Source organism: Pseudomassariella vexata, assembly GCF_002105095.1.
Source record: "Pseudomassariella vexata strain CBS 129021 chromosome Unknown BCR38scaffold_2, whole genome shotgun sequence".
In the NCBI taxonomy this organism is placed as follows: Eukaryota; Fungi; Ascomycota; class Sordariomycetes; order Amphisphaeriales; family Pseudomassariaceae; genus Pseudomassariella; species Pseudomassariella vexata.
Window position 1 is genome coordinate 1,743,990 of NW_024467957.1, and position 16,355 is coordinate 1,760,344.

Genomic DNA, 16,355 nt, shown 5'->3' on the forward strand with positions numbered 1-16,355 from the left:
ATTGGCATTCTAGATCTTTTGGTCTATTAGCCTAGGGGCTTGGTCCTCCCTTGTGACACTATCGTTCGCTAGCGACCTCTCTCTCGACCGAGTACTATTCTATTCTATTTAAAAAGTCGACGTTCCTCTCGCTATATATCGAGGCATATAAGAAGTCGTTCACGATTAGCAATATATAATCAGGCTTCGCTGTAACTAGAATATACCTATTAGATCTATCGCGACCTTAGCCGACGATAGCCCCCCTATCAGAACGACCAACTATACTAAAAACAGCTAGTAATTAGCTTAATCCGGCAATAATAGCGACGCTAGTGACTAGCTTAGTAGCTAGGGAAAGCTGTAAGGAAAGAGCCGTTGTGGCGGGCCGGTCTCAGCCGACAAGCTGAGTCGGGAGGGATTCGCCCCCGATCCCTCAGTTTAAGAGGAGAACTCGAGACGCTCCCACCTAACTTAGATTCCTCAAGAATCAGTCTTGCAATATACGCACCCATACATTGGCCTACTTCTAGCTACCCTTTGCACTACCTGACTATTATATTGCGAGACGCGTGGTATCCTCGTTACAAAAGCCTAGTAGCGATTACGCGACTTTGACCTAACGTGTACACGCATTAGAAGCCGAGATAACTTCGTTACGCCCAAAACCACGTAAGGTACTATTAGGGCCTAATGAATGATTTAGTAACATTGTACAGACTAAGGAAGCGATGGATCGAGCCCTTGAAGTAGAACGGTAACAAGATCAGGTATAACGTCGGAATCAGGTAATACTGGACCCAGCTAAGGCGTCAGAATCTATCAGATCTATACCTCAGGAAGCCCTAGAGCACAGCTTTCTATTAGAGCTGGTTGTACCTGAATAGCTATAATATTGCGTTGAATACACTGTTTCGAATACCTTCGATTGGATTGTAACATGTGGCCAGAAAGGTGGGTTGTACGTTATTGAACAGAAATTGGCTTTTCTTGACTCTCCTCCAAATACGCCCAGAGGTAGATCGGATCGGGCTCCAGAAGAGCACAGCAAAACATGGAAGCCCAGATCCGATCAGACTTGCTGTCTTCTTACAAGAGAAACAGAGAACGAGGAACATGTCAGATTCATTAGCCACTGACACCAATCGATGTGGTCTGTACGACTCTGGAGCATGCCGGAAATGCCATGATTCCAGACGTCGGCCATGATGAGTATTGCTTGAAACCGAGATTGCCGGGAGAACATTCGCTGAAACGGCCACCCACTCGATGAGATAAGAAGTTAGCGGTTTCTCAGAGGACACCTCTCGTCAGTGAGCAAGTAACGTTCCAAGGTCAGAAATCGGGTGGCAGCATCAATGTTGCTGTAATGGTGTATAGCATCTGGTGGTGCACACATACTGCACCCCACGTACCCCTCAAACTGGATTGTTCAGCTTTATGCCATTCGTTTCGTTAGGCTGCATGCAGAATTGAGTGAGTGAGAACTCCTGACAATACGATGAGATGAGATGTACCGGCAACTCAGAAGACGAGTTAATGTTCCTGTATACTTGAAATGGTCATTGCAAACAAATCATTGGTTTCACCCAAGGGCTGGCGGTCCAAGTGAGCTGCCCTCTCCCGTCAAAGCCCAGCCGAAATGGACCCAAATCCGCAATCATACATTCTGTCCCAGTCCGAGTTGAGAGCAATATTCGAGCGGGACATCGTCCCCGCCGAACTGGAAACAGGCAAACTGCGAACTCGTCTGGCCACCAATGCGGAAACAACCCAACGCCCCCTTGCTGTTCTCGTCGTGGGCCAAACCGGCGCAGGCAAGACTCGGATCGCGCCCACCATAAAGCAGGCGATTCGGTCCTGCCGCGGCGAGCCAGCCCACTTCATCGCTGACACGTACAAAACGTACCACCCAGCCTACACGCGCCTCATCGTCGAGCGTCCAGCTCTGGCATCTCCAGCAACCAGGACCGACGCCCGCCGTTGGCTCGCCATGGCAGCTGCCTACGCTGTGGCACGGCGCATCGACGTCCTGCTCGAGTCGGCGTGCCGAAACCCGGAAGACTTTGTGGATCTGACCCAGGCGTTCCACGAGGGGGGCTACCGGGTCGAGGTAGTTATCATGGCGGTGCCGAAGGGCTTGAGCCGATTGGGTATCCTCACGCGGTTTTATGAAAAACTACCTGAAGCCGGGTCGGGAAACCTGCCCGTGAGGCTCACCCCGAAGACTGTGCATGATGATTCTTATGAGCATATATTCGATGCGGCGGCCGTTGCCGATGGGTCGGTGGCTATAGATCAGATTGTTGTCATGCGGAGGGATAATGTCGTGGCGTATGCGAACGAGCGGGTTGGCAGCGGCGAGTGGAGAAAAAGAGCGGCCGCGGCGGAGGCTATACGTACGGAAATAGGTCGCCCTCTCCTACCGACGGAGCGGTCCATTGCTTATGAAGACCTGGATAAGTTGAGGAAACGAAAGGTTCCCGAGTTGGCATCTCAGGTCACTGAGATTGAGACTCTGCTCGAGGCGATTCTCACAAAGGCCAATGACACAGATTTACCATCGTTACGACCATTGTCATTACCCAGTGGTAACAATGAAACAGACAAGGTCAATCTTGATAAGTTGGATCTGAGACTCGGACTGTATCTCTCCTGATGTCAGATTCAAAGTTACGAAAATACACTCATATGTTTTCACTATTACATCCCTTCCCTACGCACCCTTCGCAAAGCTCGTTCCACCTACCATCTGGTCAAACTCACCACACTTGGACAACCCACAGAGCTCGAAACAATCTCCAACCCCTCCATCAATCTTCCCATCCTCGGTATACCTCTCTTTAATCTCGCCCGTGCTCTTCAACTCCCGGCAGAAATCCCTCATTCCCAAATACACTGCCGTCATGCCCGCCAGGGGCCAGATCACAATCTTATACCCCATCCGCTTTGCCTCGTCGGCATTCACCAATGGTGTCACACCCCCACTCACCATGTTCAGAAAACACGGCGTGGGCGCCATATCCTTGACCACATTCGCCATGTCCTCCTTCGTTGTCATCCCCTCCAAAAACGCCACGTCCGCGCCCGCCTCGACCGCCGCTTTCAGTCTCCTAACCGCCTCCTCGTACCCGAGAGACTGCAGCGAGTCCGTCCGCGCAATAATCATGATGTCGCTTCCCATCTCCTTGCGCGCCGCGGCCGCGGCCCGGATCCGCGCGCAGTACGTGTTCACGTCGACGAGCTCCTTGCCCCTTAGGTGACCGCACCGTTTCGTGGTCACCTGATCCTCGATATGGAACGCGGCTACGCCCTGCAGGATGTATTTTTCCGTTGTGCGGGCTACCATGAGGGGTCCGCCGAATCCCGTGTCCGCGTCGGCGATGACGGGCACGTTGCGGTCCAGGCCGGCTATCATGCCCGCGTTGGTGGCCATGTCATCGACCGTGGTGAGACCTAGGTCGGGCTGGCCTAGGCGGGAGGCGGCAGTGCCAGCGCCAGTCTGGTGGGTGGGGGTTAGCGTAAGGTGTAGCCTCAGGTGAGATAGTCGATGAGTGTGACAAACCATGTAGAGTGCGTCAAATCCGACGTTCAGGGCCATGCGGGCTGTGAGGCCATCGTGGACGCCGGGGCAGACGACGATCTTGTCGGGGTCGGCGAGGTATTTCCGGAGCTGTGCGGCACCCTTAAGTTGCGCCATTGTCTCGAGGTTCTGATGTGTAGTTGACGGTTTGGTAGTCTGTTTGATGTGATGGCTGGGTCGAATTTGTAGGCACAATTATAAAAAATACGACCTGTCTGATAAACTTCACAACAACAGAGACAAATTCACTCCAACACATAGTCCGGCAAAGCAGATCACTTCGCCCCCTCCGCTTTCGGAACCTCTAAGCTTTCCGCAATAATGACTTCACCGATGGGTTTTTTCTCTAGACGACTAAGCAAGTGGACTTGGTGGGGACCAGATCGGGATATGGATCTTGATCGTCTGTACTTTGTAGATTGGCAGGCAGTCTGATTTGATTCTAGACCCTGGACAAAGTTGTTAGCGTCGGTTTCCGGGTCCTAGATGTTAGACCTTCGCCAAGCTTTCAAGAGTATATGTGCAAATGCTTGGCTAGATGCTTTGGCAGCAGGTGGAGTAAGAGGACGGGAATATTGACAACCTACTATAGTACTACATGCGGCTCGGGTAGGTGTTTCCGATGCCGACCCGATATTGCGGGGAATAACCCGTCGGGCGGGGACCGGAGACTAAGATAGCGTCGTTGGTTGAGTATAATTTTGCAGTACGGCCTTATCAGAAAACGGCCCATGGTTTTCCGGTCATTGTCTCGTAGAACAGTAACTCACTATATTTACATTGTCTGATATGTGGCTGATGGGATAGTGAGCCGTGAGATCAGCGGATATAAAAACAGGGGAAATGACCTCTTCTCGAGATGAGCGAAGTGTTCTCTTATCTCTTCTTCCCTTCGATTTGCTCCAGTCATCAGTTAAAAGCTGATTAAGATGAGTAAAGTATCCTCAGTACCAAAAGACTTTTACTGATCGTTCATTCGTAAGTACGATCACACAGAAGACCGTCTAGTCCATAAGCTGGGATGAGCGCACCAGCGAGGTTTCTTATCAACTCCAAGAACGATTCGCTATATCCATCGACCCAAGGTAAACGTCTTGAGCAGTGATGTTCGTAAGTATCAAAGTGCTGTAATCCGACATAGTGGGCGCCCAACACGAGTTTTTCTCTCCCAGAGTCCATTTCCAAGCCAACTTCTAAGGTCACGACTCCGAACATCAAGATTGGATAGATCACATCATAGACAAAGTGTGTTTTTGTGATGTTTAAGACGACGTGGTTATTGATTCACCCTGCCACTAGCGTTCACACATTGAACGTTTGCGTGGCTGGAACGCTCCTATTCCGCAGTCGGACAATCACCTCAAGTTGGCTATGGCCGGATTTCAACGGAATTTTCCTAGGCTTGACGTATAGGGCGCCCATGGTGAGATTAACCTTGAAGGGCGTATGTTTGACCACCCAAATAACGACATGAACTTCAGTTTTACACCTATATTCCGCCATATTTTCAATCTATCTATTTATCATCGACCATATCCAACACCCCAACTAATAACTAGTACATATATCTATATTCGGGGTTGAGGTCACCCAGTTCCGTCTTTTCATACTCGGACAATCCCACATTCGTAACCGACTTCGCCCTCCTCTTGTTCTCGATTATGTTCGAAACAAAATATGCGATGGAAGCCAAACCACTCAAGGAGGTGAAAGCGAGACAGAGCGAGTAGCCCTTGGTGAAGTGCGGCGCATCCGTCGATATGAATGCATAGGTCGAGATGATCCCTCCGATATTGCCGAACCCGATCTGCCAGGCTGTTCCTATAGAGCGCCGGTGGTGGCCTCCAAGGTTCATGTTGAACCAGCAGATTATTATCGGCATGGCTCCATAAGTTCCCATGACCACGAGGAATAACGCGCCGTACATCAAGTTGATGTCGCTATGTTCGTGTAGGAGGATGGAAAACCCGGCGATTGACAAGAACAGCGGCATGATGGTGAACAGAAAGCGATGCTTTGCCCAATCCGAGATCGCCGCTATCAAAAAGGAGAAGCCAAATGCCACAGCCCACGGCGGAACCGAGTGCAATTGGGTTTGTATGGCGCTATAGTGGTATCTGGATTTTGTGTCAGCACGGATACAGTCGATTTCCACTAACAGGGTATTCCTGGAATTGAGCTTCGCAACAGGAACTATCACTTACGTTTGGATGATAGTCGGTGCGAAGAAGGCGTAACCGTAGGCCTAGATGAACGATTAACTCATATGCTGGGATAGATATTGGAAAAGGGCCAACTCACTGGAATGATTAGGCCGAAATACATCAGACCTCCCAACCATACGCGGGGATCCTTCATCACCGACAGCACATCGCGGAAACCAACATGACGCTCTGCCGCATTACGGCCTTGGTCGGCCTGCAGGCGGGTTTTTACGTACGCACGCTCATCTTCGTTCAACCAGGCGGCCTGCTCAGGACTGTTTCCCAGTTAGTCAACAGGGCAGATAAGCGAGCAGCGGTAGCAAACATACAACGATGGGAATGTGAAGAAGAATATGACGGCGATGACGATGGTCAAACAGCCTTCCAAGATGAACTACGATAACCGGAGTTAGTGACGACTTCGTGCGCTCTGATAAGATTGTACATACTATCCAACGCCAGCCGTGAAAGCCACGCATTCCATCCACTGTCAGACAGGTGAGTATTTTCATGAGTCAGATCCTGCGTAGCCGCGGCGCTGAGGTTTGGTTGCAAACTTACTCTTGCCTATTGCGGATGCGAGAAGACCTCCGAATGCACCAGCGAGCGAAGTACTCGAGAAGAACAGACTGTACCGCTTTTGTGCTTCGCTACGCTTGTACCACATGCCTGGAAAGTCCACAACATTAACAAGGTGCCTCCTTTGCAAGGGAACACGATCCGTCGTGCACGCCGATCTACAGATTCCCAATGACTTACCCAGGAGGTAGAAACATCCAGGAAGCATTCCAGTTTCGAAAAGTCCTAGGAAGAACCGTGTGACTAACAGGCCGGCATAGTTCTGTACTAGTCCCTGGCAAATTGACACAATCCCAAAGCCTAGCATACAGCCCGGCAGCGTTCATTGTCGGTCAGCAGGAGGTTCGTTCGGTGGCGGGGCCGGATGACACTTATCATATCTTAGGCGAGAATTTCTTCAGCATAATGTTGCTAGGAATTTCAAAGAAGACGTATGGTATGAAAAACATGGTCAAAGCTACCGCGCCATGTTAGATTCCAATTCCTAGATTCCAATTCTGTCCAACCCAATGACGAATCACAAACCGGTATTGTACTTGACACCATCGAGCGCCAAGTCATCAACCAAAGAGAATACTTTCGCGTTGGCTATGTTGATTCTGTCCAGATATGCTAGAAGATAGAGGAGAGTCACAAACGGCATCAAGCGAAAATCGATGCGGGTGACGATCCTGCGCTCGGTGGTGTGCGGCGGGCAGATCACATGAAGCTCGTCATATTCCACATGGCCGTTTCCAGGGTGGTAACTGTTGTCTCCAGCGATCTCAGTGGGGGACTGATCGACCGCGTCACCGTGAGCCAGCTTGGCTATAGCTGATGTTAGCCTAACGTCGGGCTTGGGAGGAAAAGATGGCGTTGTCAATCCCGAGCAACTCAGCACATTGGAACGGCGCCGCGGGAGCCAGGCCAGAGAAGGGAATTTGCGACATACCTGGATCCTTCTCCTTTCCGAACATCGTGCTGGGTGTTTACTTCGAATCAGCCGCCTATCCCGAGCCCCCGAAGTTGTTTATCCACTACGACAGGATCAAAGAGCCTCAGAAAAGGACATGGGATGATGGCGGATCATGAAAAACATGGGAATGTCAGCAATAAATACCAACCACTGGGCTGCTTCCCCAAAAGTCCCGATCGGTCGTTAGTCTCGGATGGGATGCCCAGTCGAGTGGGCCTCGGTGGTACTCACCATTCGACAGCAAGAGCTGAGAAATAGACTGGGGGTGTGAGCTGCGTCAGAAAATGGGCTTTCAGGATCACGGTCACGCGGGTCCAGGTCGAGCAATCACTTGCATTACCATCACACATATTTTCCGTGGCGATACGTCAGCAGCCAAATGATCCAACCTCATTCCCGAACATTTCGAAATTCTGCTGAGAGAGCGAGAGAGAAGAAGTTTAGCTTGAAGGGATGCCGATTTCGCGGCACCGAGGACTTGGCATCGGTACCTTCGACTAGGATTAACTCACTAAAAGACAACCGTGGCGCCCTTAGACGAAAACAGGGGCATCATAGTGGCGGGACGTTGGGACGGATCTTCGACGGGCGGCAAAGATGGTTCATGGTTCACTACCCGACCTACTTATCATGTTTGTGTCATCGTTGAACGAGAGGATCGATATTCGGTGTAAAGTCGGCTACCACAAGGGTGTCAACCAGCGCGGGTAGCACCACTAAGCTATGTAGGTAAGCCAAAGCAACAAGTCCATTAAGACGACCCTACGAAGGAAGACGCCGGTGCCGTCGTCCGGTGCTGGAAAATTTGCGGGGATCGGCTTTTGCGGAGAACTTGGAGCAAGGGACGTTTAACCCCGCACATAGTTGGGGCCATCTCGCAATTCTGAGGTACACAGGTACTTGAGAATGGTGGGGGGGAGTGGGGGCGACCTTGGTAGAGTGGATAACAGGATTCGTTGCCAACCGCGAAGCTGGATATACCTTGGATATTCAGGATTTACAATTTCAACTCACGATATGAAAATAGGAAAATATGTCAGTATGAATCCCAGTTGGTCCTAACCATGAAGGATATTTCAGTCACCTATTGAATCTCCCCATGAGTAGTCATAGTGATTGATCACCCTAGACATACCAAGAGGTACGCGCATGGCTTGTGTTCGGCATCATCGCTCGTGACGGAAAGATCAACTGGCTAGAGGTTAAAATTCGTACTGTTGAATGGAGGGGCCAAGGGATTGCATTATCTTATCGATGTAGGAATTTTGCAGAGATTTTGAAGGATATAGTTACTATGAGCTCACGGATAGCAGTGTGTAATCACATGTCCTTCGGTTCTAGAATACCGAAAATTAAAGAAAACCAGTCTTGTTTGGAATGTGTGTCGTCGAAAATGCAATAGTGAAGACCATAGTTATGTGAAGGTCTCGACGGATTCAAACTTGCTCGCAGTCGAACGTTAGCAGACGACCTACTCAGACTTACGACCGTTGGGCCGATTATTTCATCAGACTTCTAACGGACGTGGCACGACATCGATCTGAATTCAGCAGCAGCCAATACTCTGAAATTGGGGCAAGATTTGGATTGGCAGGAGATATAGAGTCAATCTTCACTCGGAAAACAAAGCCACCTCCTGGATTGCGCTGAAACCAGCATCACATCCACGGAGATCTCCGTTTGCAGCATTAAGCCGCATCTGCTGTTGTCCAGCCCAGACTACTGAAGTCGATATAAGCTCTTATGACCCACCACCTTCGCATCGTCGGCAGGATTTCCCCTGCCTAGAAGAGTTTACACGATGATTCTCGGATGAAAGCGATCTGTTGATTGGATGTCGCATTATAAGGTTCGAGACTCAGCAAAGTCTTCCATGGAATCTTGCAGCACAAGCTGAGCGGATATTGGTTTAGTAAAGCATCTTGTTTCATGATTGGGTCTAATCGGATGTTGGCCCGAAGACTGATGACTGAAAGCAGGTCTGATAATATGCCTTACTAACATTGTGGCTAGACCTCCAAGAACACGGAACTATCTTCCACTCGAAACGAACCTGCGGTGGTGTTAGTTCTGTCAAGAAGGAAACCCAACAAACATCGAAGCACGCAAGAAGGCCTCGAAACCCGCCACGTCTGGCTGGGTCATTGTAGAGTTTGTTTTGTCTGGCAAATCGCACCATTTTACCACGTTACATCCGCCATTGGCACGCATCCATCGGTGCCAAAAAGCTTAACATGCTAATCTGGCGTAGCGAGATCAAGACTCTCAAATTCACGTTGATCACGGTCAGCTCCGCGCATTCTGCCTCGGCTGGATCACCTTGCATTAGCTGCCCGGTGTTCCGGGGTCCCGGGAATCCCACAGTGCTACTGTCGTTGATTGCGCTTACCTGCCGCTCTGAGATTGGTTGGTTGATGACTTAGCTAGAGGCGAGCCGCCCCATTGTAAAGTGCTGTGTGAAAAGAAAACACAGGCTTGCCAGCAACAGGGTGCCACCCCAAAACGCCCCCCAACGATGGACCACACGTCATCCTGACCTGACGGAAGGTAAACCATCTCTGATCATACCCGCTTCTTCTTGGTATTGGCATACGTAGTAGAATATACCGGTCCTATTTCTGCGGGGTCTCTCGTACCCTCACCTCATCCGACCCTGTCTTACCTTACGATTGCGTGCTTCCTGCGAATTGCATTTAAGTTCGCGTTACCCAGGTTTGGAAAACTCTGGTCAATTGTCATCACGTCTTGAGCCGAGGCAGACAAATTTGCAAACAAGCTCAATCTTCCAACGTCCGTCTTGCAATTTAGCTCACATTGCATGGTTATTGTCTTCCCACCACACTGGTCTCACGCACGAAAGTACTGGTCATTCGCTTCAATTAGCCAAGATCCTCACGATGGGGTTCGAGACATCTCCCGATCGGGAACCCAAGGATGGGCGCAGTCCAGACTACGACACCGAGGCCATCCAGCCGGCGAGGCCCTCTGGACGATCAGCCTGGTTCGGTGGCCCTGGGGTCAGCATTGGACCTCGCATCGCGCCCGTGGTTGTGCCTGTCGATGGCGGGTCCGAAAGCGACCTCAGCAGCAACGAGATATTGCTCAAGCAGCGCGAGATTGAACAAAATGCTGCCATCCAGTATCGTACCTGCAGTTGGCAAAAGGTGTGCTGTCCAATCCCCGTTTTGTAGTTTTTGCCCAGGCGGGAGCCAAGCCATTGGCAAGTGCTGACACTGGTGTTGATTGTCGCCAAATAGACAGCTGCATTATTATTCTCCGAATACATCTGCTTAGTAAGTTGACTCGAATGCCCAGCGGGATGGCTGGCCATGGCCGTATCAACCAAACCGAGCGGCCTTGGTTACGTTCTCCCTCGCTAATTATGAGGATAAGTCGGCAGCTAACTAACTCGCTGTAGGCTATCATGAGCTTCCCCTGGTCATACAGCATTCTGGGGTTGGTGCCTGGGTAAGTAGTCAAGCCTTCTTGGCTCTCGGCGAAGATCTCTTGGCTAGATCGCTTACATACATCAGTATCATTCTCACCATTGTACAAGCCATGATCGTACTGTACACGTACGTTGCTCTCACTCACGCCACCCCTCGTAACCTGGCTGATTTCTGCTGGACAGTTCGCTGGTCCTATGGGAATTCTGTCTGCGTCACCCCGAAGTTCGAGATGTCTGCGACATTGGCCAGATGCTGTTCTGGGGTCAGAAATGGGCATGGTGGGCTACCGCGATTATGTTCATCTTAAACAACACATTTATTCAAGTACGTCAACCATAATATCGCCATTGCGATTTTTTCAGATCACAGTTCTAATATCGTCTAGGGTCTACATATTCTGGTTGGCGCCAAATACTTGAACACTATGGTCGGCGAGAACTCCAGCGTCTCCTGTCAGACCGTCGTATTCGGAGTTGTGGTGCTTCTAATATCCTGGGTCTCTTCGCTGCCACGTACCTTCGACATGCTCTCTAAGCTTGGCACAGCTTCTGCCATGTTTACCTTTGTTTCCGTCCTATTGGCTGCTATTTTCGCCGCGGTCGAGGCTCATCCCGCCGGATACAGTGTCGCTCCCGGCGAAGATGCGACTACACCATGGGGTAGCCCGGTTGTTACGGCAATCCCGCTCGTGGGAACCACCTTCGTCTCTGGACTAAATGCATTCCTCAACATCAGCTATACATTCATCGGTCAAATTACGCTTCCCTCATTCATTGCTGAAATGAAGGAGCCGAGAGATTTCCCCAAGGCCTTGTGGGCATGCACCATTCTAGAGATCTTAGTCTTCTCTGTCGTCGGAGCCGTCATTTACGCTTATACTGGCAACCAGTATATGACGGCACCAGCATTCGGGTCTCTGGAGCCGCTGTACAAGAAGATATCATTCTCCTTTATGATCCCAACCCTAATCTTCTTGGGAGTATTGTATGCCTCTGTCTCGGCTCGGTTCATCTTCTTCCGCATTTTCCAGAACTCTCGCCACAAGAACGAGCACACCGTTGTCGGCTGGGGTAGCTGGGCTCTCATTCTACGTAAGCGAAGCGGTATTGTTTTCTCTGCGGAGTTTCGGCTAACGCAACGACTAGTGGCCACGTGGATCGTGGCTTTCCTCATCGCGAATGTGATTCCGTTCTTCTCATCTCGTAAGTGCGAACAGCTATCCGACCTAAGCATTCTGCTAACTCATTGCAGTTTTGTCATTGATGTCGTCACTATTCGACTCTTTCTTCGGTTTTATTTTCTGGGGCGTAGCATACTTTAGGATGCGAAAGGCTGACGGTTCAGTCGCACTGATGAATGACCGCTCATTCCGTGGCTGGTTTGAGGGCATTCTTAACATCGTACGTATCCCGTCGTTGGAAGGCGCCGAGTTGCGTCGTATCGAACGCTCCGAAGGACCAATGCCAATGCCAACTCCTTCCGCAGTCTACTGACGTAACCCACAGATCATCGTCCTCACCGGTATTTTCTTCCTTACTGTGGGCACTTATGCCAGTGTTGAAGGCATCATTGAAGAATTTGAAGCTGGAACAGTGGGAAGTGTCTTTCAATGTGCAAGCAATGGCATTTAAGGATGGCGGACGTGATTGATAATGTCTGCGCATTTTTCTTTGGCTAGATACCCCGGGACGAGGTTCGACGAAACGGCTGCGATGAAAGGGGAAAAGCGCAAATCCCGCTCGAATTAACGAACACGACAGGAAAAACGGACAATCGGAGGCTGGAGGACTAGGGGGTTCTTTGTTTTGGGCATATGGTCAGCGCACTATTGGCTCAACATAGTAATGCATAGAAGAGGCCCACTCATGGTGGCCTCTTCGGGATCAAGCTTCTGATCTGCATCAGTTGGTGTCCACCAGCCACCAGAGACTTCTAGTCTCCTGATTCTTCCATACGAATTTTGTCTTATGGTTGCGCAGCTACACGCTTTTATATGTACCCGAGCTAACTTATCACAGACTGACTAACCCTAGCAGGAATGCCTACTCGACGAGATGCATGGTATCCCGACTTTGCCCCCATATTACGCTAATCAAGCTATCCTATTGACCTAGGAAGGGATGTGGATGGCGTCCTTTGTTAGCATCTCACAGATAAGTATTGAAGTGAGCAAGCTCCGTAAACAGACGAATCGTGGTGTGGCAACAATAAGCTGGTCGCATGGATCTACTTCTCCTGAGCAATCATACCTATGAAGACGTTCGGGCAGAAGGAGCTGCGGCGTCTAGGCAAAACAACACGTACTAGACTACAGCTTCGACCTCCAAAGTTCTGCCATATTTTGCATCAATGTCGATGGCTTGAGCGTGCTGGCCTGGGGTCACGGTTCTGCCCCTCGAGGTGAAAACCCCACCAGTGACACCACCTTTGTGGAAAAGCAATGGGATATCTTCGAGTTCTAGCCCTTTAGTCTCGGGGTAAAAGAAATATACCATAGGGATGAAGGCGGCGTTCAGAACGGCGAAGATAATAAAGGTACGCCATTGGATGTTTTCTGCGCTGAAGATTAGTAGTCAAAGATCGGTAGTTTGGGGACGATGAATGAGAATCGCTGTGGCTGTTCAAAATTGGTGGCAAGAAAGATACTTACCAAAGGAGATTGGAGTAATTTTAACGACTGCGAAGACAGCCATCCAATTCCAGCCGCTGGCGATAGCTTGCATCTTGGACCGAGTTCGAGTGGTAGCGAGTTCGGAGGGGAAAAACCAGGGGACTGGTAACCATCCGACGCCGTAAAACAGCTGGAACAGGAATATGAAGGCGACAGATGCATACGCAGGACCCTGCTCGCCGGTAGACAAAAGAATGGAAACGGCGACGAAACACAGGCACAGACCGGCCGAACACGCCATGAGCAGAGAGCGCCGTCCGAAGCGATCCATCAGCAGGACCGGAATGGCAGATCCGACTAAGAAGGTGCATTGTGCACACCCGCCCAATATCAGCGACATGTGGCGGTCCAAGTTGACGGAATTCTGTAGGATCACGGGCAAGTAATAGTTAATCATATTGGAACCCGAGAACTGCTGGCCGAGCTGGACGGAAATAATCAGGAGTAAGCGTCGTAGGTTCTGCAGCTCGCCCCAGCTCAGGAGCTCGCGGAATTTGAACGGCCCATCCTTATGCTCTTCTTCCAGCCCCGTTTTGATGTCGAGTAAAACGCGACCGACGCTCTCGTCGTCGAGGGGCCGGTCGGTGATGGCGGAGATGACGCTACGTGCCTCCTCATGTCGATCGTGGGCGACGAGCCAACGGGGTGTCTCGGGTAGCCCCACGATCTGCAGCATGAGCAGCACGGCGAAGATGGCTTGAAAGGCCAAGGGGAACCGCCACTGAAACGACGACGTATACGAGGCGGTGGCGTAGTCTGTCCAATACGCAATTACCACACCGAGGATAGTGACAGTTCCCTGTAGCGTCAGGAGCGCGCCTCGGATACGTGCGGGCGCGCACTCGCTCAGGTAAACGGGCGCTGTCGCCGAGTTGAAGCCGTTTCCAATGCCTGTTACTATACGGCCAACGATGAGTTGGGCGACGGTGGATGAGCTGCCCAGGAGGGCTGCACCGATGATCATCAGAGCCCCACCCATCATCAGCATAGTGCGCCGGCCGAAGCGCTCGCCGACGAAGTAGCAGGCGATGGACCCGATGACGCAGCCGATGTCATAGAGCGCCGTGATATTGCCTTCCATGTCAGCTTCGGGGTGGTTGAAGTCCTGTCCAAAGCGATTGTCTGCGCCGATGATGCCTGCCATGACACCTGAGAAGAAGGGTTAGCCAGGGATGTTCATGGGTCGAAAGGAGTGAGACAGAAGTCGGATAGAAGTCGGTTCTACACACCTTGGTCATAGCCTAGCAGCAGGAAGGCTTGACAGGAGGCGGCCGTGACGGCAAAGACTAGCCTCGTGCCCCGAAAGTCGTGTTTCCATAATGCCACCATCTTGACTCAGCAATAATCATACACGTTGTATAATGAACAGCTAACAACACAGGGTCACAACTAATGAGCACCAGGGGCAAGAAGCCGCATTCACACTCACCCAGACAGTCCGTCCTTTGGGAGTTAAGCTGACAGACAACTCAACTTTTTCTCTCGCTCTGGCAGCCACCGAGGCTCTAGACTCCCAAGCTAGACCTCATACCGTTCCGAGACACCGGATCCTGAGAGAAACTGGGATACTGGGCTGCAGAATGGAGTATATCATGATGTCAGCTGTGGACGCCTTTCCGGGGTTCCCCGCAAAGGGGGGTTTGAACCCCGGCATATGAGCGTGTCCACAAGGGGGCACTGTGTCGAATGAAGTGTAAGACCGAAGGAAACCGAGTTTTTTGGACTTTTACTCGTTCCCAAAATTGGTAGAGGCTGAGGCCGTGGTTCGGGGTATTGACTGACCGAAGAGTTTTGAGGATGAATGTTTAGGCAAGCATCTGGAATCTAAACGTTGGGTTTTATCAAACCTAGGTTTGATGTTATGCTCATGTCTCGATTGGATGAGTAGAAATGAGTTGAACGAGGTTGGTTCGACTATATTGGTACACATGGTTCAACTTGCCAATTTAGCCCGGCATTCTCAGAAAGCCCCAACGCTCTGGGGCTCAAAGATCGATGAGACGCATATACGCGGTGGCTTCTTCGACATATTTATATAAGGCTTAAACGAAGATAGTTCTTGTATATATATCCACAGAAGCAGAACTACTCACCGATAATGGTTGATTGGTAATGTACCCAAGTGGGTTCGGCAGTACCTCTTGAACCTATTCATTCCTTGCATAAAATACTAGACAATGGCTTGTGGCAGTAAATAGTATGCAAAGTGACGTACTAATAACCCAAGACTCCCCAAAGCACCTTTACCAAATTCCTTTCAGTGTTATCAGTGCCTCTTCGGTATGGCTCAAGGTATTGGCCGCCCGCCTCATTATCGAAACATTCTGCTAGTCAGAATCTTCTGTTAGACCGGCCTGCCTAAAACATAGGTTGGGCTTCCAATCAAATAAGTACCGCGGTAGCTCTTCAAATACGGTAATTTGATGGAGGATGACTGTATTTCACCGCAAGTCCAAGCTTAATCATCATTGGACTGTTGTCCAAAAACACCATTGCAATTTTACGCCTCGCGGGCCGTCCGTACAGTCTGATCTTAAAGCATTCTTCATTTTACAGTACATATTGTAGGCATTAATATGCAAATAGATGACCTGCACAGGTCTCACATTGGTACAAATGAAGAGGACACTCGAAGTCCTCTTGTCGTTTTCCTTTCCCCTCCCTCTATCCGACAAAGGTTCAACCTCCTTTTCTGCACTAGCTTCCCAACGTCGTCAAGCTACCCTAACCCCGAGACGTTATCCTAAACATACACATCGTATCGTCCGTCGTCGTCGAGAAGTCCGGTAGAGGTTAAAATGAAAATAACACCAACAACACCGCCACGACCACGGTTCATTCAATAATGTGGGTGGTCCACGTGCAAGGACAAAACTCCCGCTCCTACTACATAAGCTTCGTTCGAGAAAATAAAGGAGAAACCATCTTGAGTATC

General features: G+C 50.4%; 5 protein-coding genes across 5 annotated transcripts; 2 read left to right on the forward strand and 3 right to left on the reverse strand.

Moving 5' to 3' along the window:
* Positions 1-1,621: 1,621 nt before the first annotated feature.
* BCR38DRAFT_384575 (zeta toxin) lies at positions 1,622-2,638 on the forward strand (the record flags this gene model as incomplete). Its single annotated transcript, XM_040857461.1, has 1 exon — positions 1,622-2,638. The coding sequence occupies one exon, from the start codon at positions 1,622-1,624 to the stop codon at positions 2,636-2,638; it is 1,017 nt and encodes a 338-aa protein (XP_040719940.1).
* On the reverse strand, positions 2,393-4,150 carry BCR38DRAFT_520855 (Pyruvate/Phosphoenolpyruvate kinase-like domain-containing protein). Its single transcript, XM_040865167.1, has 2 exons — positions 3,545-4,150; positions 2,393-3,481 (listed from the first exon to the last, which is right to left on the reverse strand). The coding sequence occupies exons 1-2, from the start codon at positions 3,677-3,679 to the stop codon at positions 2,696-2,698; spliced, it is 921 nt and encodes a 306-aa protein (XP_040719941.1). The 5' UTR covers positions 3,680-4,150; the 3' UTR covers positions 2,393-2,695.
* A 926-nt stretch (positions 4,151-5,076) lies between these two features.
* On the reverse strand, positions 5,077-7,490 carry BCR38DRAFT_97001 (major facilitator superfamily domain-containing protein). Its single transcript, XM_040865813.1, has 10 exons — positions 7,277-7,490; positions 6,871-7,152; positions 6,721-6,802; positions 6,526-6,665; positions 6,328-6,435; positions 6,216-6,253; positions 6,096-6,160; positions 5,864-6,041; positions 5,767-5,807; positions 5,077-5,679 (listed from the first exon to the last, which is right to left on the reverse strand). Exons 1-10 carry the CDS (start codon positions 7,299-7,301, stop codon positions 5,118-5,120), a joined length of 1,521 nt encoding a protein of 506 aa, XP_040719942.1. The 5' UTR covers positions 7,302-7,490; the 3' UTR covers positions 5,077-5,117.
* A 2,707-nt stretch (positions 7,491-10,197) lies between these two features.
* BCR38DRAFT_333916 (amino acid transporter) lies at positions 10,198-12,380 on the forward strand (the record flags this gene model as incomplete). Its single annotated transcript, XM_040855272.1, has 9 exons — positions 10,198-10,464; positions 10,558-10,593; positions 10,719-10,768; positions 10,834-10,875; positions 10,932-11,073; positions 11,135-11,840; positions 11,895-11,951; positions 12,001-12,149; positions 12,255-12,380. The coding sequence occupies 9 exons, from the start codon at positions 10,198-10,200 to the stop codon at positions 12,378-12,380; spliced, it is 1,575 nt and encodes a 524-aa protein (XP_040719943.1).
* Positions 12,381-12,732: 352 nt separating this feature from the next.
* On the reverse strand, positions 12,733-14,947 carry BCR38DRAFT_97120 (general substrate transporter). Its single transcript, XM_040865814.1, has 3 exons — positions 14,650-14,947; positions 13,400-14,569; positions 12,733-13,303 (listed from the first exon to the last, which is right to left on the reverse strand). The coding sequence occupies exons 1-3, from the start codon at positions 14,747-14,749 to the stop codon at positions 13,053-13,055; spliced, it is 1,521 nt and encodes a 506-aa protein (XP_040719944.1). The 5' UTR covers positions 14,750-14,947; the 3' UTR covers positions 12,733-13,052.
* Positions 14,948-16,355: the final 1,408 nt, after the last annotated feature.